This window comes from Mus musculus, chromosome 4 (assembly GCF_000001635.26).
Source record: "Mus musculus strain C57BL/6J chromosome 4, GRCm38.p6 C57BL/6J".
In the NCBI taxonomy this organism is placed as follows: Eukaryota; Metazoa; Chordata; class Mammalia; order Rodentia; family Muridae; genus Mus; species Mus musculus.
In genome coordinates, this window is record NC_000070.6 from 33,052,936 (window position 1) to 33,076,940 (window position 24,005).

Consider the following 24,005-nt stretch of genomic DNA (forward strand, 5'->3'; position numbering starts at 1 on the left):
GTTTCCTTTCCTTCCCGAGTCTTATATGCCCCTGCCCTCTCCCCATTCTTCCCTCTAAACGAGGATTTCAGTTAGAGCCTTCCAGCTGTGCTACACTGGCTGGCCAAGAGTAATGATACTCACCTGAGCCATTGAAACTGGCAGGAAGCTGTTCAACCCAAAAGCTGAGTGCCTTTTGAACAGGTGTTTTCAGAACTTGTCTGAGCTGCCCAATAAAACCAGTGACTGCACTCAGACCTCATTTTTAACCGGAGGTGGTTGTATTTGCTACCCAATCTTACTCCGTGTCCATATTTGAGTACCATGTCTGGATCTTTCCATTTTTCCTTGTGGTTTTCACCACCACTTTCATTAGTCACTGTCTAATTTGCACAGTCACCTCTGGATCTCCCCCAGACTTGTGCCTTTTTTTTTTTTTTAATACAAACAATCAGTCTTAAGTATACCTGCTTCTGCCTTCTGCCTCACCTCTATCAAAATGGCAGCAGGGCATGGTGGCACATACCTGTAATCAGCAGGCAGGTGGGTCATTGTGAATTTCTGACAGCCTAGGCAACATAGCAAGTTCAAGCTATCCAGGGCTGCGTCGTGAGACCCTGTCTCAAACAACAACAAAAACCTAATAAATTATTATTATTATTTTAACTAGGCAAAGAATTTTATTAACCTTTTCCAGCCTTTCCCAGGCTTCTTCAGCTTAATTTGCTGCAAAGAATGAATTAGGTATAAGCAAAAACTGAAAAGAGCGGCAGTGTTCAGCGGGCTTGGGCTTAAAAATATTAGAGATCTAGATTTTATCAGCTCCATAATAAACAAAAAAGAAATTTAAGAAGCAGTCATGATATAAAATAGCAGCTCCTGTAACTTGTGCAAGGGTCGCCTTCTTCAGAGGTTGCTGCAGTTCAGTTTGCTTTGTTCTTAGAAGCCTCATCAGAATTCTCCAGCAGACCTGGAACTGCATCCTCCTCCTCCTCTCCAGGAGCAAGTGGTGCTTTCCATCCACAGACTGTCTGGGCAGAGCTTAAAAGAGTCAGACCGTCTGCACCCAGCTGGTTTCAGATGCTGGGAAGCATGGCTATCAACTGCTTCGTCTCAGCGTGGCCTGTAATGGTGAAGGTGTTTGCTGCCATGGATGCCTGAACTTTAGGGTTGTTAAAATGGATCCCTGTTCCTTGGTTGTAAACATGGTCACCTCTTCAATACCAGAGATGTTGTTTACCCCTAACTTTTCTAAGGAGAGCTGCAGTCTTTTATTGTTTGCTGTGGCTGTTCTGTGAACCACCTTCTTGTTTCCACGAGCGGTTCCTTTCCCACCAATGCCCACTTGTGCCTGCAGCTTGGCGAGTTTTCTTTCATCTTGTCGGAGTGGAAATGGAGCTGAAAGGGGAACTAAGGTTCACGCTTGCTCAGGGGGTCTTGGGCACTCAGGCAGACCAGCTGAGATAAGGCACACACACAGGGACACAGGATGGCAGCTAGAGGCCTAATACAATTCAATACTAAAAAGAGCTAGCTTTATTTAACATGGACAACAGATTTGAAGCTGGGCATGGTGGCACACACTTGTAAGTCCAGTATGTGGGAGATAGAGACAGAGGAGGACTGGAAGTTTTGAAGTCCTTGACTATGTGGTGAGATTGAAACTAGCACAAGCCAGATGAGACCCTGCAGAGAAGGAAGTGGAACAAAGCAAACCCAACAGATTTGACTAGCCATCTCTCCAGAAATATCTGGATGGCCTATGTGAATGTAAAGGAAAGCTCAATATCAGTAGCTGTTGGGAAAGCTGTACCCCAAAACTACACTAAGGTGCCACAAGCCAAGCTAGGGCACTCATAACTAGACAAACTCCCTGTGATCCTAGCACTTGGGAAGTTGAGGCCTGTTTGTGCTATAAAGTAAAACCTTATCTTAAAAGTAGGGACTGGGTTTGGAGAGAGAGGGAGAGAGAGAGGGGGAAAGAGGGAGGGAGAGAGAGAGACACAGAGAGAGAGAGAGAACGAGAACTTGTTGCCCTGGCCGAGAACCTGTGTATGGTTCTCAGTACTCAGGTAATAACTTTCTCTAACTCCAGTTCCAGGGCATCTGATGCCCTTTTCTGACCTCCTTGGGCACAAAGCATAAACTGTGCATATTCATACATGCAGGCAAAAATACTTATAAATTAGAAAAAAGCCAGATGACTTTTGGAAAAACTGTGAAGAAATTGGAACCACATTTCAGAGGTTCTTAGAAAGGAGGGTACCAGTGAAAGAAGAGGACATACACAAACAACGGCTTCTCCAGAGCCATTCACGCTCAGGTGTCTTTACAACGGGTACACGTAGGGTTTTGGCAACTAAAGTTCTATCTGTAAGGTGGCAAAGAAAGCCCTTCCCCTTTCGTTACCCAGTGAGTGAAGCATAAAAGGTTAAAAGGTAGAGGCCTTCATTCTGTAAGCGGGTGTAAGGTGGATTCATGGGGTCATTGCTCAGGTGAGACGCTTGCCTGCTTCTAGAAACCCAAGGTTAGAGAGCACACTGGCCCCATATCTGCAGTGTGTTCCCTGTCCTTGGTGAGACATCTTTGGGAAGCACCTCTTGTCCCTAAGTGAAAGCTTTGGGCTTTACCAGTGTCTCTGAAGTTTTCTCACTCCACCAACAGACAGGCAAGCCAGACTTTTCTCGTGCTTTCCCGCCCACACCCCCATCATTTTCCCTGTCTTTCTATTGTCTATGGAAGCATCAAATGCTCACTGCACGGCAGTCCTGACTTACTGCCCGCTTCCTCTTTTTCGCCTTCTCTTGGGGAGATCCCTCATCAGAGAGGTCTAACATTTGGGTTCAAGTACACCAGGATAGATTTTTGGGGGTTTTATGGAGTTGATGAGAAAAGTTATTAATGGCAGGTAACAGCACAGTAGGGGCTCTGAAGAAAGTCTGGTCCCCAGCACCAGAGACAGAAGGTATGGCAGGGTTCCTGAAGAGAGGAATCAGGGCCCATGTGGCAGAGTCTGGGGTCCTTTCTTAAACAGCTCTCTGAGAAAAGGTGTGTGATGGTGGTGATAAGGGTTTACAACCTGCAGTCAGGATCCCTGACCCTACAGAAGGCAGGGAAGCAGGTGGGGACAGAATGGTCACCAATGCCTCCTTTGATGTAAATTCACTCCCCATGATGAGTAACCCTGGCACCTGAGACTGTGTTCACTAGAGTCACAGAAAATGTTCTTGTGTGGAGGTACACAGTAAATGTGATATATTGTCTTTTAATCTGAGGGTTAAATAAGAAAAGGAGAACTTCCCTTAGAGAAGACACCATTTGGTAACTGTCTCTCCTGCATGAGCAGCTCCTGAAATAAAGGCAATTCACTTAAAAGTTTCATTTTTTTCCCTAGAAACTGTCTCTCTGGATTTGCTAATGGCATAAGGCCAGGTTCTCAACAATCAGGTGAGACCCAGGGCCCATGTATTAGGAATAAACCACACCAGACTTCCCACTTGCTTGCTGGAGTTTCACAGCAGTGCAGCCTTCTCTATGCAAAAGTTAAACTTGCCTTGCTGAAACACTTGGCATTGGGTGTCAGTCTGCCTGGCACCCCAGATGCATGTCTAACATTCCAGAAGGTGCTTGTTGATGTCTGTGAGGGGGAAAGGACACTGCAGGCTAGGCAGCAGTGTAGTGTAGAGTCCAGTGCTATGTATCTTATGAGCAAGCTTGCCTCCATCTTGGGCTTGAAAGCCATCTTACAAATAAAGACAAACTAGACTCGTTCCTGTTTATTAGTAAATCTGTTTCTCAAGGATTGGGCTGTGCCCCACCTGAAACCCTGCAAATGGTTCTGTACTGCCTGTTCCAGGAAACAGCAACCAGTGCTTTGTTTCAAAAGTTTATTGCAAGCACCTGCTGTCATGACCAACTCATCATGCTGCTCCTGTAACTCTGCCTATTTGTCACCCAAGTCCCCTCATTTGGAAGCCCCCTACCTACCCCTGAGCTATAAAAACCCTTATCTTGCCCATGTCCAATGCTGACCTCTTGAATCCTGCTTTAGGGAGAGGGTGTGTATATGAACAAAAAAATATTGTTTACCAGTTGGGGTGACCCTTTAATCCCAGCACTTGGGAGAAGAGGCAAGTGGATCTCTGTGGGTTCAAAGCCAAGCTTAGTCTACAATGTGAGTCCAGGACAGCCACAGCTTGTTACACAGAGAAACCCTGTCCATAAAAACAAAACAAAACCCAAAAATTTTGCTTTAATTATTTTGGCCATGATCATTTGGGTCGATGGTCTTTCTCCTTGAATCTTTGGGAATAACATTTGGAGACTCTAGTGAGATGAAGATACAAACTTAGAAATTGAGAAGCCAGACCCTCCCCTCCAGCTCTCTGGGACCGAAGAGGTGCTCCCTTCAATGTGCACACCTTGGAGACACGCCTAGGATGTGCCTTTGGTATGGTGAACTGCCCAAGTGGCTGTATCAAAAAGAGTGTCAACTCTCTTCTCTTCTCTTCTCTTCTCTTCTCTTCTCTTCTCTTCTCTTCTCTTCTCTTCTCTTCTCTTCTCTTCTCTTCTCTTCTCTTCTCCTCTCTTCTCTTCTCCTCTTCTGCCTCTCCCCTCCCCTCCCTCCCTTCCCCCTCCCCTCCCTTCTCTTCCCCTCCCCTCCCCTCCCCCTCCCCTCCCTTCCCTTCCCCTCTCCTCCCCTCCCCTTCCCTCCCCCCCTCTCTCTCCCTTCTCTTTCCACCACTACTTTGCCCCCCCTCAATAAACCTCACGTGGAACTGTTTTTGTTTTTTGTTTTTTGTTTGTTTGTTTGTTTGTTTTTTTTAAAGAGCGTCAAGCATGGGTTTATGAAGGCCTCCTCTAGTAATTCGGTGATATTCTGACATCTGGTTCTGTGGGATCCCAATCTGGGGAATTCTGATAAAATTCCTTAGTCCAGGGCAACGATCAAGAAGTCACAGTTACCCAGCTTGTTACTTGGGAGTTTGGACAGAGCCACAAGTTTTTGTTGTTAGTTAGTTTGTTTGTTTGTTTGTTTTTCTGACCCTCCTTGGGACCCTAGGGATGCCCTGGTGAGACTGGGAGCCAAGAAATTGGAGAGGTCTGGCATCTGAGCACCCGGGGCAGGGGTTCAATGCTTAGGCTGCACACCAGAGCAGAGGAACACTAAGGACCTTCCGTGATACCGGGAGCCAAGCACGGGATAGGCCTAGCACGGACATCAGGCGTTCCTGGGGCTGAGATGGAAATCTGAGAGGCCTGGCCTAGCAGCTGGGGGAAACCCGGCACTTCTAGTGGGTTCCAAGTGCCTGGCTTGTGCTAGAAGGCAATTGTGGAAAAGCCACCTAGTTCTTAAGATTTCTTTGGTCGAACTGGTGAATCTTTGAATTGCCCAGCCTGTCATTGTCCCTGGTGTTGTATTGGTCTCATGCTTGTTGTCTCTGTATCTTGTATGTATTTCTGTGTTCCCGCAGAATCTTCTCCAGTTACAGGAGAATTTAGGAGTCAGTCCAAGCTCTAGCTGCAGCTGCGCCTACGCCTCTGGGCTGGGACAATTTGTACAAGTCCTCCTCCAACCCAAGGCACAAATCTGCTGCTGCTGGCCAAGGCTGCTTTGATAGCCTGGCTGAAAATTCCTTGCCTCTGAGCTTTCTGGCCACTGGATTCAGTTCAGCAGGATTCAAATGTCTTTTGGGTATAAATAGTGTGTGTGTGTGTGTGTGTGTGTGTATGTGTGTGTGAGAGAGAGTGTGTGTGTCTGTGTGTGTGTGTATGTGTGTGTGTATGTGTGTGTGTATGTGTGTGTGTGTGTCTGTGTGTGTGTGTGTCTGTGTGTGTCTATGTGTGTGTGTGTCTATGTGTGTGTGTATGTGTGTGTGTGTGTGTGTGTGTATGCGTTGTTCTGCTGAATTGAAAAGTTGAGTCTGGAGTTCTGAAGTTTCTGTCTTCTGTCAGGTGAGCCACATGACTTTGTAAGAGAGAGAGAGAAAAAAAATAGCAAGGCAAAGTGGCTGAAAAATTAGAATATTGATTTCATCTGTCTCAAACTTCTCTAAGATTAAACCTTATCTCACAATTTGTTAAGACTTTTATGGTTAGTTTCTGTACTTCAGGATTTATGTTTATTGGGTAAGGTTAAAAATATGTAGAATCTGTAAGAAAAATTGACTTAAAACTTATAACACAGGGTTACTTAGCTAAAAATTTATACGTAGGTAACCTTTTAGGCTGTAAAACTCAGCACATAGCACCACATGACAAATCAAAAACAAAGATTTAGTCCATCAAAGTCAATATTTCTGGGCAAGTCTCCAGATGTGCCAAACATGCGTTTTAACCCTGGAAGCTCCACTTCTAGGGAACACTGTTCTTGTGAACTGTTATGTCAACCCAAAACATGGTTTCTGTGTTTAAAGGCTCACCCTGAGGAAAGCTCAGGGCTACTGGAATCCCAGATACCCAGTATAATTGCTGGCCAACTAAAGCAAGGGCCACAACTTTAAACACCAGAAACTGGGATATCCCTGTTTTTATGACGTGGCAGTCTGACATAGATCCTATAGGGTGTCTCTCCTTACCTAAGGTCCACTCGGGCTAACAGGGGCTGACTGAATGAAGTTTGTCTACCTAACTTTCTTAAGCTTTAGCGACCTTGATAAACTGAGTCATACAAGAAACTACAATATTCTATGAAAGAACCAGGAAAGTAAAATTGTCAGTTTCTCTATGGACTGCATTGATGATTTATAGTTTTATTTTGATAAGTTTTGCTTAGCCTCCTGTATATGTTTTCAAGGTTAAACCTAAAACAAGTAAGGTTTATTTAAAGTTAGGTATTCTTAGTAGATGACCCTCAAAACTCTTCAGAGCTCTGCTGACTATGGCATTTCAAATGTTTAACAGAAAAAAAGCGTTTTTTTACAATAGAGATGCCTGATCCTAGCGACAACCTAAGGTCTCCTAAGAAGACAGTGGGGCAGAGACAATTCCACCTGGGCTGTGGTGATGCTTACCCCTGGGGAAAATGGCCACTACCACCAGGCTCTGCTCAAGCTGGGGACACTACTGCATTGGCTGCCCTGCTCTGCCTTGTCACCGTGGGTCAGTTTTTGTCCAAGTTTCTCTTCCACAGGAAAATCTCTTGGACCTTCAGGGTCTGGCAGCCAGAGGCCTATGCTGTCCTGTAGAGCAACTGCAAATATAATATTGTCCTGTGTGACAGCTGAAGACCAATGGGCATTGCTACCAATGAAGCCACAGAGACCACAGGAGCCTAGGGTAAACGCGCAGCTGGTGGGAAGTCTGTCATTTTAATTGATACAGAGGCTATTTGGACTATACTTCCTGCTATGATTTCTCCTTCTCAGATCTCTGATGGTTTTAACAGCTAACTGTGGCTTTATCAATTTAGCCTGGCCAGTGCATTTCATATGTAAAAAATCAGGTCTTAAAAAATCAGCTTTTCTAGAGCTATTTAGGTCACCTGATGAAAAAGGCAAATTTACAGACAGATTTGCCTTACTAACAGACTTCATGTTAAAGGATAAACAACTTTTAGGATTTAAAGGGGACTTGTTTTGCAAAGACAGTTTTTAGTAACCAACAACTTATGTCTAATGGTAAATAACTGAATAAAAAAGTTTAAAGTTTATGTGAATTATAAAGGCCTAAAAATAATTTAAATTATAACCATCTAAGAATATAAAAGCTTAAAATTATGAGGGTCTAAAAACTGATTTAAGATCTATAAAAACAGATTACTCTATGCCATTATTATACTAAGATTTCAAAAATCCAAAACTTTAATATTAATCAATGGAGTTCTGATAAGCTATTCATATAGCCTTGGTAAAGTCCTGTCATCAGCTACAGGCTCAAGATTTTAAATTTCCTCTGGTTGTCTTTGAATATACACTTAAATATGCTTCTTATCATGCTAAAAAAATCACTGTCCAATCTGTATATATCCAGTCCTCCAGACAGGGAAAAAATAAAATGTTTATGCTTTTTAACCTAAAATCATAGCTTCGCTACAAGTCAAGGGTGTGAGTCTTTTCCAGACTCACTGGAAAAGTGAATTTTATGGACATCTGTTAGCTGTGTTTTCTACACATTGGATTTCAGTGCAGGCTACAAGCAATGATAATGTTGCAGCTTCAGGGAGTCAAGAAAGTCAGAAGACCTAGGTCCACCTCTCACGGGCCAGGCGGCCTCCAGATATATGTTCCTGTCAGTCAACAGCCTAAGCTTACCCGCCTATTGCTCATTCCCAAGGGGGAAGCTCCAATTGTAAACGTTTTCTTTAAGTTCTTTAACTTCTGGCCCTGCTCTATATCTGTCTTGGCAGAGCTCCACTCGGCTGGTTGACACCATCCAGAAATCAGGTGCAGACTACAATTGCTCCTAAGATGAGCTACACCACTCCAGCCCCAGGTAGTCCTGCAAAACCGGAAAGCCCTGGCCTTGCTGAACACTGGTATAAACCAGTCCAGTCGCCGTGATTCTTCCTGTCTCTTTAGCTGGGTCAGCAAAGCAAATGCTTCTGATAAATACCCCATTGCCCTAATCCCTCCTGGCCTTTAGCTAACATTGCAACCTTCCCGAGCTTCCTGCTCTAATTTCAGCAGGAAGTAGTTACAGAAGAGGATACATAGCCCTTTATCCTCAGCAGCAGGCTGGGATATTAAGGAAAACTCCCTGGCAAAGGGGACAAAATGGATCCCTCTAGTACCTACTGGCATACCAAGATTATACCACCTTAAAAATGGATCTTTCTATGCTAACCAAACAGGTATAATTTATGAATGAACCATACATTATAATTTTTGTTTTCTTCTAGATAAAGAATGCCAAAACTTTATCAGGGATTTGACAAGGACATTTAAGACAAAAGGGTAATGACGAGCCCACCTTGCCCCCATCTTAGGCTTCAAAGCCATCTTATCTTAAAGCCAAATTAGGCTTTTAGAAACGAATCCTCGGCTTCTCTAGGATTTGCACCACCTGTGACCTCAACTACAAATGGATCTGTGTTACTTGTCACAGAAAACTGCAAGCATGTCTCTGTTTCAAAACGTTCTTCAGACCATCTTGCAACCCTACCTTTGTTTCACAAAGTTATTGTAACCACCTGTCGTCATGACAACCTAGTCAGACGTGATGCGTCATGCTGCTCCTGTGACTCTGTCTATTTGCTTCCCAATTGGAAATCCTGCTTCAGTTAAATTTAGCCATGATGGTTTGGGTGGATGGTGGTCTTGCTCCTTGCATCCTTGGGATTGACACAATCTCACAGCATCCTTTTTTGTTATCCTGGCCTCCAACGGATTCAAATTAAGAATCCTTACAAAATGAGATGCAACATATCCTCTTCCCTGATTTTGATTCCGCCTTCCTCACAGAAGAAAACCTCCAATTTTGTTTCTTTCCACCTAACCTCCACCCTCAGGCCTGTTCCTCCCACATCTAACTCTTCCTTTCCTGTACACAGTAACCAAGCTTTAAGCGATTTTAAAATATAGTGTATTGTTCATCAGGCTAAGCACGGCCTCATATAGCTCTGTACTTCTAGTGTGCACAATTGCATTTCACAGGATAAAAATCCAGCCTAGTTGAGGATGGCTGACGTTACACACTTCAGGGTCGAAGAGCAAAGTTAATTCAGAGCTCATGATAGGAAAAAGAGGTTACATAATCAGGACATTTCCTTTTTCAGGCTACTTTTCAAAGTCAAAACGTGTGTCTTTGCTTTTTTTTTTTTTTTTTTTTTCTGGAAAAAAGAGGCATGTATTTGAGGTAAAAGCTGTTATCCTCGGCCAGAGGTAAAACATATTCTCTTAGGTCAAAGAACTCTCTAGAACCATGAGTGGTTTTTCATAGCTTCCCTTCAACACATGCAAATCCACTCAGAATCAAGCTGAGTTGCTGCTGGCTGTGACAGACTGGAGAGGTGGATTAATGACCCCAGCAAAAAGCTGGCATGTCCAAGAGATTTAAAATATTTTTTTTATGTAACAGCTTTAGCCAAAGCTGTTCTAGGGTTCAGAGGAACCCCAGTATTCCAGGAGGACTGACTTCTTGACTAATGGCCAATCTCTAAGCAGAGGGGAGGACAGAGCCTGGCGTTTGTGTCATGGTCAGGTGTGTGGGGGCTTGGGGCTAGGCAGGCATCAGTATCAGTTAGGAGGTTGGGAATCTCAGCCTTGCCAACCATGCCCTTACAGCCTCTCAGAGAAGCGCTGACCAGAGGCTGGAGGCAGGCTCCATGGTTAAGCCAGGGGGCATCTTGCCCATTAAAAGTCCCTGCACAGCTGCCTGTTGCATCATAGACATGTGCAGAATGCCTTATTTGATGAGACTCGCTTTGGTCTTGTTTTGCCTGATGGCTCTCGTGGAGAGCAGAAAGCCCAGGAGGAAGAGATGGACAGGGCTTCTGGAAACATCCAAGCCAAGGTAGGCTTGCTGGGTGAGGAGGGAAGAAGGGTATTTCCAGTAGGTTTCCCCAGAGGAGCTAGTAGTTACCTCCTTAAATGTCCTATTATGATGCCCCAGCTAAAGGGACCTCCACCTTCCCAAAGTGCTGACATCCCACCATGGCACTGAGCACAGGGCCATGCTGTAGTGAGACTTGATTCTGACACTCATGTGCATTAAGAGCATTTTGGTAGACGGCTCAGATGCGGTGGGTGAAAATCTCTCTGTGTTTCTTGATTTTGCTGCTTTACTTCTGTCAGGTTATATCCTGCAGGGAACACAGAGGTTGGCTGAGGATTTCAGTCAAGAGCTGTAGGGGAAACTGTATATAAGGACTTACTGTGAACTATGAACAGAGCATGCCACGTTGAAGTATTGCACAGCGGCAGGATGCCGGCTGAGCGTGTGAGGCCCAGAGCTGGAAGTCTAGCAAGACAGAAATAGATGAAATGTGATTGAGGCGGTCATCTTTAAAATTATTTATCAGAGGCGAACTTGATCGTATTCATGGGCTTTGTGTTACTGTTTTGAACTCTAGAGCATCTGCTTCTCAGCAACACACGTGGGGCAGCAGTGAATGCTGCCGCAGCCATTTCCAAGAAATCCTGATCAGGCCCAGCGTTTGCACTGAAAATTGTTGTATTAAGAAAAATCCCCGCTCCTAGTAAGACTGATTTGGACAGATGTAAAGACCTTGATCCCCCAAGCTGAGGCGTAAGGGCTGCTGGGCATGAAGAAGGAGAAAGAACAGACAGAAACACCCAGTGTAAAATGGGTGCCCTTGCCCCTCCAGGGTTCTGCGAATGAATGCTTTGGAATATAAATATATAACGTCTTTGTTGATTCGTTTGTTTATTTGCAGGGCCTTGAGTATGTGAGATCAATTGTTTAGGTCAGTGGTCTTTAAATATGTTTGGCCATGTAATGTTACTGGTAACAGTTTCTGGAAATGGTGCCTCTGTACATCTAACCTCTCTCTCTCTCTCTCTCTCTCTCTCTCTCTCACACACACACACACACACACACACAGAGGCAGTATTGTAGGTAGGCATACTAGTTTAAGTGTTGGCTTTTTATTTTCAGAAAGAAGCTAACAATAAGAACTATATAATCGATGTCTAGCCCTTCAGTGGAGACTGCTACTCTGGGAAACCCGGATCTCGGTGGCGGTCTGTCCTGCTCATCCAGGAAGCACAGTCCAAACTTATCTTGGTTATGTGTCTAGGAGTACAGGCCTGACCTCAGAACCCACTTGGTCCAGCTGCATTTCTGAACTCTGATTTTGGGAAATGTGATCAGGAGTGGCATGAGAAGGAGATATGGAGTCCAAGGGGGTCGTGAGACATTTAAATAGATGTCTTCACAACAGAATTCTAGAGTCTTTTTTGATTCAGATGGGCGTCGTGAACCTTGAAGAGGGGCTTAGATCACAGTAATTCTTTAAAGAGATAAAGCAGAGCTGGCCTGTGGGACACTCTCCCCCTGAGAACATGCTACAAAACGGCCCCAACAGCTCATTTTACAAAGGCATGGGTGTCTCAGGGGTGTGAGTCACTCACACTAGAGCAAAAGTATTGCAGGAAGCTGTCTCCTCAGAATGGTGCCCACACTCTAGGACCCCACTCAGCAGGCTGGCTGCAGCAACCTCTGCTGATCCTCAGAAGAGCCCGAGTCTCACTTGACACTGTGCGACACTAGGAAAAGCTCAATTCTGACACTTGGAGTGAACACCATCTCTTTAAAATGTGCCCCACGAGGAGGAGTTAACCTGAGAAAAGATGAACACAGCTGAAGCATGTGTGCTCACTAAAGCAAAGCTGTGCGAGGCTAGGAAGCCCAGCACAGGGTCACCCCTTTGTTCTCAGCCTTGGGACCCTTCTTAGAAGTCTTGATCACACACGAACACATATTCTCATTCATACACACAGAGCACCCACGTGGTTCTAGTCACAAACACACAGTGTACATGGTCTCCCTCACAAAGTCACACACAACACATGCCACATGCCTTCTGTTAACCTGACCTGGGGCAAGCCACTCATACCAAGCAGTTACTCCGCCCAGCAGCGGCTGATTTTTAAAACCTGCCGCTAATTTTCTGATCTTTGGTGGTCCCCTGGGCTGAGCTGCTGTTGGAGAGCCTGCTCCTTTCATGGAAAATTTCCTCGTTCTTCCTTTCTGCCTCCTACCTCAGCCCATACCCCCTGCCTCCATCCTTCCTACTGGCTTCCAAGCTACAGGTCTGCCCTTTTCCATCTCTGAGCCTGGGCTTCTTCCTTTGCGTTCTCCTTTCCCATCAGCCACCTCTCTGGGCCCCATTCTTGGCCATTCCTCTGGTGGTTTTCATCATGGGTCTGTTTTTCTGATCAGGGCTAGCCTCTTCTGCGCCTCCCCCCCCCCCCCCCCCCAGTAATACTTTCCCATGATAAGGAGTTGAGAGGCTGCTCTCTGGCCATGCAGATTCCCGCCCCCCCCCCCAATCTTCCTGACCCCAGTTTCTCCAACTGAAAAATACGTTTGATAATCAGTGAGGAGTGTCTAAAATTCACAGCTGAGTACCTGCACGGAGCAGAGCTGTCTGTGCGACAAGGATGTTAGGATGACTGTTGTTAGCAAATCAACCAAGACCCAGAGCTCGAACCCGCGCCCACGGGCACAGCTGCTCCACAGGCGCGGTGAGCACGCCCTCCCCTTTTAATTTTCTTCTCATAAAAGGCCAGGTTTAAGGTCGCCCAACAGTTGCGACTTCATACCAAGAAGGTGGGGCTCAGAAGTTTCGGGCTAATGGCCATGCCTGACCAAAAATAAGTGGAGAAGCCCCCTCATGACGAATAGCTCAGGGTCCAAGAGAACCTTAGTGACACTCCAGTCATCAAACAACTAGTCTCTTAAAGCAAACAACTCCTGAGCCCCAAAGGCAATGGATTTAAAGCTGCTGTATCCCGCCCGAGTGACGGCATCCTGTAACTTCCGGTTTGCTAATACTTCCCTAGATAGCTGTGGAAAGTGTGTTGACAGGAAGGATTTGGGCCTGTGAGGCAGAGGGCACAGTTAATGTCTATGATCGGCTAAGCCCTCTGAGCTCCTCATCCACCCCCCTGCAGTTTTGCAGGGGATCTGCTTATGGTGCCTGTGCTTCGCGGCCGGTGGCTCCTGGTCCTGCCTGGAGCAAAGGACTGAGCAGAGAGAAATGCAGCTGCAAACGTAAAGACATTGATAAAGACTTCCAGTGGAGAAACTGGGAGCAAGGAGAAAGTTCAGTATCTGCGTTGGCTGGGTTTTGTCAACTTGACACAAGCTGGAGTGATATAGGAAGAGAGAACCCCAACTGAGTAAACGCTCCATCAGATTGGCCCCCGCTTTCTTGACTGACAATTGATGTGAGAGGGTCCAGCCCACTGTGGGCAGTGCCACTCCTGGGCAGGTGGTCCTGGGTATAAGAAAGCGGGCTGAGCAAGCCAGCCAGCAAGCAGCACCGCTCTGTGGCCTCTGCATCAGCTTCTGCCTCCAGGGTCCTGCTGACTTGCCTTTGTGATGAGCTCTAAGCTGTAAGATGAAATAACTCCTTCCTTCCCAACTTGCTGTTGGTCACAGTGTTTCTCACAGCAAGAAAGCAAACTAAGGTCAGAGAGTGGCGGTACAAAATGGGCCAGGCTTTCCTGCTATGTAGCACAAACCTTTGTAAATCCGTATACAATTTCATACATTGCTCTCATTAGCATTTTGTTTGTTTGTTTGTTTGGTTGGTTGGTTGGGTTTTTGGGACATCATGTAGCCCTGGCTGTCCTGGAGCCCACTCTGTAGACTAGGCTGGTCTTGAACTTACAGAGATCCACCTATCCCTGCCTCCCAAGTGCTGAGATTAAAAGTGTGCACCACCACTTTTGGTTTCATTAGCATCTCAAATCTTCACACAGAGCTGTATGTTTTAATCTTAATCTACTCTAGGGTGCTGCTATTCCTATACCACCTTTAGGGTGTGTGTGATGGGGGTGGGGAGGTCCAGCCTGTTCTTTTCACATGGTATAAACATCCAGGCTTTCTGTAAGATCTTCTGGCCCCTCCTGTTCTCTGATCTCCTGACTCTTCTGTTCTGCCTCAACTCCTCATACTGTCTCTGTCTGCAGGATCAGGCCTGGTCCCAGACTCCTGAGAGTGTGCAAGTCCCTCAGGGACCCCCGGACATGACTGTTCATGCCCAAGGGGACCGAACTAGGCCCACATCCTATAGCTAGCTCCAGTACAGGAAAAGCTGGGTGGGCTTTTCTTCTTATCATGCTCTTCTATGATGGACTTGTCTAAAGGTGAATCTAGTCACTGCGTCCTCCTCTGTGTGCTCAGCACCATTTTTTTTTCTTTTTTTCTTTTCCATTGCCTTTCAATTGGCAGAATTATTCCTGGGGTTGGGCTCTGCCTGACCTGGGGCTTGCGTATTCCTGCAATAAGCAGTATGCATAGTCCCATCCACGTGCTGTAGCTGACGGTGTAGGTCCCATATCACATGCTCTATGGAGTCCACCTGGGGACATGGAGTTTAGCTGTTGGACACAAAGGCTTAAAGAGAGATGATGACGGTCTCATATGCCATGTCAATGCAAACCACCGGCATGGGGAAGCCTGCCAGAGATAGCCAAGAGGGACGAGGCATGCTGGGACATGGGCTTGGTGACACTGGAAGGAGGGATGAGGAGGAGTGGGGGAGGCAGCAGCACCAGGAACAGACTGAGCAGGCAGAGGGGTAGCAGAACCCCCAAGTGTCTTATTTTGAAAGACGGCAGTGCCACTATTGGAGTCCTCCCTGATCTGGCAGGCCTGTGGCTGGACACTGTCCCTGATAGCTCGGAAGGCCACTGCACATGGAGCCCAGCTCTTAGGAGAATTTTATCTGTTTGTTTGTTTGTGGTGAAGAAAAATTTGAGGCTTAAAGGACTTGGGGTGGGGGCAGCAAAACTACTTTACATGGTACTGTCCTGGCATTTAACCAGACGTTTAGAATGGCCAACACCAGAGTGAGCCCTGGGGTCAACATGGGCTCTGGTGGTAATGATGGGTCAGGCAGGCTTATCAGTTGTCAAAAAGGTCCTGCTGTGGGAAGGAATGTAGCTTGTGGCCAATGCAAGCTGTGTACAGAGAGGAACCCAAAGACTGGCTCAGAAAAGTAAACTCTATACCATTTTATAAAAGGAAGCAAAGATTATATATATATATATGTATATGTATGTGTATATATATACATATATATATATACATATGTACGTGTATATGTGTATGTATGTTCTCAAATGCTAGAGGAGAGATGGCGTAGACTGGTCCTCTGCCTACTTTTGGTTCAAAGCAGGAGAAATTGGAGTCCAGTTTGTTTGCTCATGGGAATGAGCCATTAAAGGGGGGAGTGGGAAGCTGGGGACTGGCAGTAGTGGTTGAGGGCAGAGTCCAGGGTCTCTGTGTCAAGGAAGGTCAGATACTTCACCTCAGGACCTTACAGTAGAAGGTAATGTAGACAGAAGACTTGGTGGTGGGTCAGCTGGAACCAGCAGAAGACCTCCCCATGGCCCATCTCCATAGTTTCCATGCCAACCACTTTGCTTATTCTTTACCCTGCTTGTAGTTTTCCGGCACTCATCACTCCCTAAAGTGACGTCATTCACCCATCCACTTGCCTGTCACCTCCACAAGCTCGGGAGGAAGCGAGCAACACTCCCCCATGCCGTGAACACATCAGGCAGGGGAGCTGCTCCCAGAAACATGTCAAGCAAGTGAACCTGGTTCCTGGCACTGGGTATTGGCAGATGGCTGTCCATATGGATGCTGCCCTCCTCAGATGAAGGGGGAGAACCAGGCGGAGTCACAACCCTCACTGGAAGTGAGGGAATGAATGAGAGGTTTGGGGCTGTAAAATGGAGAGAGGCAGCCCAAAGGAATCTGTGTGGGTCAGGGGCCTTGCCAACCCTTAAACTGGCACCGAGCTAATACTAGAATGTTCTGTGATCATGAAAGCATTATCTATATCGTCCCAGACAGTGGTCACAAGCCGTGAGCTGTTCTTGAGCACTTACACATGGCTAGTATGAGAGAGAAACTGGATATTAATTGTATCGAATTCTGTGTAAGATGTAAATGGCTACTTCGTGGATGTGCATGGCTTTGACGTCCCACTGCATTACACTGTCTGTTCAGAGCTGAAGATGAACGTTAAGACAGGCGTCTCAGAGATCCACTTGCCACCTCTCTTCACTGTGCTTTCTAAAGCCGAGTGGGTGGGGCAGGAGCTTGAGGGTGAATGATACGATGCAAAAGAGCAAGAGTACCCATTCGCTATACAACACTTCCGAATGTGGCACACAGCAGCTCGCAGGTCCTGAGAAGATCTGCTGCCTTTCATGTGTTGGTCACCTCACCTCTTAAGCCATGTGGTTGGCACTGACTTGCCTGTGGGCACCTCTGAAAATCGCCAAAAAGCAGGGTCAGAGTAAAGTCCTGCCAGTTTTCAAGTCCACTCACCCAGCACTACCAGGGCTTTAGAAAGTCCCACACTTCTGCCTCCTCCGAGTCTCCCAGCCCCTCAGCAGCAGTGTGACAGCCCCCAGGTGATTACCTGGTGGCTAAGTCTGAGAGCCACTGACAGGAAGGGATAGTTTGTAATCACCCACGTATCACAGGATGTTAATATGTCACGTTGGAGCCATGGTTCTCAGTGTGGCTGTGTGGGAATTAGTGTGGGTCCCTCCCAGAGATGGATTTAAACTTTTTTTTTTTTTTAGATTTATTTATTTATTATATATAAGTACACTGTAGCTGTCTTCAGACGCACCAGAAGAGGGCATCAGATCTCATTACAGATGGTTGTGAGCCACCATGTGGTTGCTGGGATTTGAATTCATGACCTTTGGAAGAGCAGTCAGTGCTCTTAACCACTGAGCCATGTCTACAGCCCTCAGAGATGGATTTACATGGTCTTGGTTGGGCCCAAGCATCAGGGTTTTTGAAAGTTCCCAGGGAACCCTAACACACAGTTAAAGCCAAGAATCACCTGGTTTAAAGACAACGTTGGCCAAACATGCTAGAATCAACGCTGGCTGGTGTATGCTTCACACTGCTCCCACTTCACTGGATGTCTAGTGTGTGTTGGGCATTGGGCTTGACACAGACACACAGAGATGCGCTTAGATCCCACCTTTCAGGTCGCCAGAGAAATACAAATAGTACAGCCTAGATACCCTGCATAGACTAACTAACCATCCTTCTTGCTGCAGAATAACCGTCCAGTAGGCAAATGCTTTACAGTCTTCGGCAGTTGACTGCTCATGTGACAAAGTTAATCTGCAAAGAGTATAAGACAATGAGGAGACCTAGCTAGGTGAGGGATGGACAGATCTGTCCTCTGGACTGACAGAAGCCACTGCAGCTCTAGCTGGGGCAAGCAGTGTTTAGAGCTTTGGGGATGTTTGTGTCACAACATATTTATTACAAACCATATTGTAAGACATGAGTCTCACCATGCAGCCCTGACTGCCCTGGAACTCACTCAGTAGACCAGGCTGGTTGTACTCACAGAGATCCCCCTGCCTCTGCCTCCTGAGTGCTGGGATCGAAGGTGTGCGTCACCAAACCATCATGCTCAGCTTTGGGAAATTGTTTTAAAAGAAAAAAAAAAGTCATAATTTTCACCACTCCCCAGCTTAAACACTTTCATCTAGTCGCAACTCACTAAGACCTTGGCAGGTACAAAATGTCCTCAGGGGATGCTATCTGCTCTCAGGAATGTTCTGGAAGGATCTGTCCTGGGGTGGACATCCTTGTGAGGGTGTGGGCAGTGTAGAGACCCTTTAGTCTTCTGCCTCCTTGTGTGCATCAGAATAAAGAAGAAATGCTGAACAGGTGGACCCTGCAGGCAGTCTTCCATCCACTCGGTCTCTCCAGAGCCTCGGTGGGCCATGGAAACCCATTTCTCTTTCTTTGCAGCCATTTGTATAAAAAGAACCTTGATGTGACCAAGATGCGGCCAGGAAAGCCTCGGCCTCTGCTCAGGGTAGAGGACCACGACTTCACCATGAGGCCAGCCTTTGGAGGTAAGAGGTATCCTCCCCTTACTGTTGGGTTCCAGGCACCTTGTCTCACCTGTCCCCAGTGCCGCTGCACCGAGGCGCAGCCTGGGCCATGCTCTGGGACACAGCTCCCCTCCCCTCAGTGAGGTAAGCTAAGGAGAGAAGTGGTCACAGGCAGGCAGTGGAGAGGCTGTTGACAGAAAGAGGCTGTAGGCAACTCAGCCATTTTTTTTCCTTTACCAAGGAGACCAGGCTAATTGTCTTTTGAAAAAAACAAAGCAAAGCAAAGCAAAGCAAAGCAAAGCAAAGCAAAGCAAAGCAAAGCAAAGCAAAGCAAAGCAAAGCAAAGCAAAGCAAAGCAAAGCAAAACAAAACAAAACAAAACAGATAGTGAAGGATCTAGGCCACCTCATTGCCAACTGGGGCTCCTGGTGGTGGAGCCACCATAGTCCAAGGCAGCAGTCACCTTGCTCATGATGAAGTCCCTCACACTTGGTACTGCGTTTCATCATCAGCTTTCCCCTTTGGGGATCAGGGAGGGGACCCCTCCCTGGGACCTGCATTCAGTTGGGTTGGGTTGGGCTGCTGTGACATAGTACCACAGGCATGGTGGCTCAGAAACCGTACACATTCGTTTCTCACAGGTCTGAGATCTAATTGCGCATCCCCTAATAGCATCACGTGGTGTGGTGGGTGATCGGAATTCAGCACTCTCATTTTGTAGGGTGTAAGCATCCAGGCCATGGCAGAGGTGGAAGAGGAGACAGCATGTCTGATACGGAATGAGAACAGCAGAATACACAGACACCCTCAGATAGCCCTAACCACGGGCACGGGAAGGAAGTAAGGGCCAGAGCAGGTTAGAGAGCAGCCTCGGCCAGGGCAACCCAGGCAGGCTACTTATTTTCTTATCTCTGCCCTCTAACATCCTTTAGGATCCCCACCCCACCCCACCCCATTTTCCTAGGGCAGGGATCACCTTCATGCCATACACATTTTCCCGAGGCATCCGTAAGTTGTAGAATATCCTCAGGCCAGCCACCTATCTTTTCTGAGCCTCTGTTTGCCACTTTATAAAATGGGAACAGCAATCAACTTCTGGAGCTGTCCAGACTGACAGATAATATATGCAAAGCCCTTGCTCGTTCATGTCCTCACAGAAAGCCCAGCTGTCAGGCTTCCTCCTGTGTGGCTGTCAAAGGATTTAGAAATTAATTTATCTCACAGGCTTTTGCGTTTTAGAAGGCAATGTATTTAACACGGATTCTGGGTGGAACTCGGGTCATCAGGCTTGTGTGGCAAGTACTTATCTGCTAAGCTAAGTACTTATCTTCAGCAGCCACACTGAGTTTATTTTAGATTCACATAGTATGTATGCCTGCTTGGGGCATGAGGCTGAGGAAACTGGACAGGCCTTTACTAACAATTCAGCTGTGTTAGTTGGGCCAGTGATCCACCTCAGGAGAGAGACTGAGTCTGCTACCTCAGAGGATAGCCGCTGTGGCTGTCTGCTGAGGAAGAAAGGGCCTCACCGACTTGAAAGGAGAACCACAGGAAGTCGTGTCATGGGGACCGGAAGAGGCTGGCCAGAAAAGAAAGGAACCTAGGGAGTGTCTCAGCAGCAAGGCAGGTGCGAAGGATGCAGGGGTGCACAGACTGAGTGCCATCAGCAACAAAGGAAGTAGCTACCACAGCACAGACACGCATGTCTGATTACGAAGTCCAGTGGCTGCTGGGGATTGGACTCAAGTCCTTCGGGAGGGAAATACATGGTCTTAATCGCTGAGCCATCTCTCCAGCCCCTGGAACTTCCTCTATTGCCTGTATTTGGAATTACCTAAGCCTCCTGCTAGTCTCCAATTGCATCTGTGGGTGCACCTCCCAACACTGCGCTATATCTCCTTTCCCTAGTTCTCAGCTCCTGGAGAAACACATCAGCTCCCAACCCCACACCCCAACAGACACACACACACACAGCCCCCAACCCCACACCCAACAGACACACACACACAGAGTCCCCAACCCCACACCCCAAAAGACACACACACACACAGAGCCCCCAACCCTACACCCCAACAGACACACACACACACAGCCCCCAACACCACACCCCAACAGATACACACACAGAGCCCCTAACACCACACCCCAACAGACACACACACACACAGCCCCCAACCCCACACCCCAACAGACACACACACACACAGAGCCCCCAACCCCACACCCCAACAGACACACACACACACAGAGCCCCCAACACCACACCCCAACAGACACACACACAGAGCCCCTAATACCACACCCCAACAGACACACACACAGAGCCCCCAACACCACACCCCAACAGACAAACACACACACACACACACACACACACACACCCTGGCTGCCTGGCTGCACTGCTCCGGGCTTGTAGCAGACACTGTGAAATGTTGAGTTTACTGGTCAGTCAGTGAGGCTGTGTGGACCTGGGGGGTGCTGCACACCTGCAAGGACTTATTCAAGTTAAGCTGAAATGTTATCTATTCTTTTTTCTTGTTTTCTCCCTCCTCCTCCTCTCCCTCCTCCTCTTCTTCCTCCTCTTCTTCCTCCTCCTCCTCTCTCTCTCTCTCTCTCTCTCTCTCTCTCTCTCATCTAGGACTGAAACCAGGGTTCCCCACATGCTAACCACATGTTCTACCACAAAGTAATAATCTAACAATCTGACATCCAAACTGTCAAGTTAAGACAATCAATAAGGAATTATTTTTTAAAAATATTTATTTATTTTTATTTATATGAGTACACTGTAGTTGTCTTCAGACACACCAGAAGAGAGCACCAGATCCCATTACAGATGGTTGTGAGCCACCATGTGGTTGCTGGGAATTGAACTCAGGACCTCTGGAAGAGCAGTCAGTGCTCACAGTAAGGAATTGTTATTACAGTTTTGTTTTTCATTGTAACTAATTTTGTTAGTTTGAGAAAATATCATCATAAAAACAGGCTTTGTGAAGGAGCCTATATCTTGCCTTTGGACCCTTATTCATTTTGATATGGCAGGTTCTCGACAGGTAACACAGGACCCCACAGGTACTCTTTTTCCATATTCACAGTAACTAGGAACACACTCTATTAACAGTGCTTGGGAGTAGCCCCATAGCATTTTGCTGTTGGGCCTTCCTGCTATGTTCTGTGTATGATGGTCTCAATCTTGTTTCTGCCTACTCCACTGGGGAAAGAATACATAACCTACCATGGCCACGTTTGAGCCCAGGCCCAGGTGATGAACCAGGAGCCTTGTTGGGGGAATCTAGGCACCATAGGCAGTTCTAGTGCTGCAGAGATCCACTCTGGATACGTGACAGATAATTGGGAACGAGATTGTCAGTGTGGCCCCTCAGTAATCTAGACACCAGTGTCAGAGGTTGGGAGACAGTTGTTTCTCTGCATGGATTAACCCATCTGTAGGCCTGCCCCCCTGCTCCGTTAGTGCTGATGGTGACGTCAGGAGGAGTAAGGTGCAGGCTGTCCTCTGGGCAAGTGAGCCCTGCCACAGTGACTGTGGCATGCTAACGTAACTGCTTGTGAGGACAGCCTGCTACTTTTTAGCAACGAAAGGTCAATGACTTGAGGGTGAACTGTTGGCAGGAACACACACACAACTGAGAGGCTGCTGCCAGAGATGACTGTCTTGGGGTGTCAGCTATGTGCACAAGCTTTACATGGAGGGGAGAGGAGGAGGGGGCCATGGATAGGACTGGGAGACTCCTAGGTCATACTACAGTGGCTTAGAGGGGGGACGTTGCCTTAGTGACTTTTATCTGGGCATGAAGGGGAGGAAAGAGGTTTAGGTCAAGCCAACCTTACCCAAAAGTTAAAGCTGCAAAGGGGCAGACTCAGTATAGAGGCAGAAATCTAGCCTTCCATTCTGTTCTCATCACCCAGCAGGCACTTTTGACAGGCCTAATGGGGGGGGGGGGATCACTGCTTTCTGCAAAATAGCCCCTGGAAATAGTCTCTGGAAAGTAATTCAGGAAACCCTTGCCACCCTAACCCACAGACTCAAGGCCTTGTCAGCGAAGCTCGTGGGAACTGATACTAGACTGGCAACTGTGTAGCCTCCAGAATCTGTCCCTTTACAACATGACCAAAAAGCAAGATAACCTAGGTGGTGAATTCTGGCTTTCCCTTAATTCTAACCCTGTGTGTAGCATCCATCACAGGCTTTGTACGGACTGTCAAGATTAAAGTACCTCTCTAGTAGGCAGATGAGAAAGCTGAACCTCAGAGAAATATGTGTGCCCAAGGCCACACTAAAGCTAACGATGGAGACAAAACTCAGACCCAGATAGTATGATAATGCCATTGTCTAATTGTTTTAAAATTTGAGATCACATAGTTTTTCAAAAGTTGGTTTCCCAGAATAAGGATAATTTAGTTTTTCCATCTATATCATATAAACACTTGAGTTACATGCGTGTGCGCATGTGCAAATACACAAAACCCCGGGCTTTTTTCCCCCAGAGGCTCCAGGATGTTTCCCACTTGTCTGCTTTACCCAGATGATGTCAGTGGGCAGGGCCAGGGCATCAGCAGTCAGCATCAGGCAGGTGGTATGAAGGATAACTAAGGTGGTGAGGGGAGATGCAAGGCAAGAAGGGAGAGGGGGGGAGGGGGAGGGGGAGGAGAGAGAGAGAGAGACAGGGAGGGAGAGAGAGAGAGAGAGAGAGAGAGAGAGAGAGAGAGAGAGAGAGAGAGAGAGAGAGAGAGAGGAGGCTCTTCACTCTATCTGGAGCTTGTTAGGTCATGTAACCTCAAAAGGGGCGTGGCCACTTCCATGGTCTTGTTCACTCTCTGGTTTTGGTCATTCTTACAGCAATCACTTCGTCCAATTGAAGAACTAACTGGTTGAGGAGGCCAGGAATGACTTATTCAGAGACTGCTTCCCTAGTCTACATAAACCCAAGAATGACCTCATTCTTGCCCATCTGCAGGGCCACAAAGCCTGCAGTGTGCCCCTTCCTCCTTGTCCATTGCTTCAGAGGAACCACATGATGTTGGCTTTATGCTGATCATCCATCTCTCTGAGGTGTATGTGCTGGAGGAAGTCAGATGTTTTCTCTAAGCTGGGGGCTTAGGGTACCTGGGATGCCGCATTAGCACGGGGAAACATTTCGGGAACCTCAGGTGCTGGCTGAATAGGTTTTGTTAGGAAGAAGGAAATTAGTCTAATCAAGTTATGGTTATGAGATATCCCTCAGGTAGGGGATTTCCAATTCCCCAGACAAGGTCAGAGAAGAAGACCTGCTAATGAAGGGAGTCTCCCATACTGCGCCGAGCCCAGAGGCTACCCTGTCATGGTGGACTTCTACCGTATACATGTATAAAAAGCACACAAGCCAAGCGCTCAGCTCATTAACCTCCCACTAAGCAAACTCATAATGTACCTGCCATCCAGCTCAAGAAATAGATAGGTCCCTTGATAAGCTCGAAGATGAATGCTTTTAGAAATCCGTAGAATCT

General features: G+C 47.0%; 1 protein-coding gene and 1 pseudogene across 4 annotated transcripts in view; one reads left to right on the forward strand and one right to left on the reverse strand.

The window, feature by feature from the left end:
* Positions 1–902: 902 nt before the first annotated feature.
* Gm11931 lies at positions 903–2,816 on the reverse strand (annotated as a pseudogene).
* Positions 2,817–4,776: 1,960 nt separating this feature from the next.
* Positions 4,777–24,005, forward strand: part of Gabrr2 (gamma-aminobutyric acid (GABA) C receptor, subunit rho 2) — a 38,154-nt gene continuing 18,925 nt past the window's right edge. The window contains exons 1-2 of one of the 4 annotated variants that reach the window (XM_006537616.2): positions 4,777–5,674; positions 18,415–18,521. In XM_006537616.2, the coding sequence (XP_006537679.1) occupies positions 5,664–5,674; positions 18,415–18,521 (118 nt within the window). In that variant the 5' untranslated portion in view covers positions 4,777–5,663. Of the gene's footprint in view, positions 5,675–10,035; positions 10,432–18,414; positions 18,522–24,005 lie in introns of those variants that run through there. The other 3 variants (XM_006537617.3, NM_008076.3, XM_030253210.1) reach the window with 3 other exon arrangements.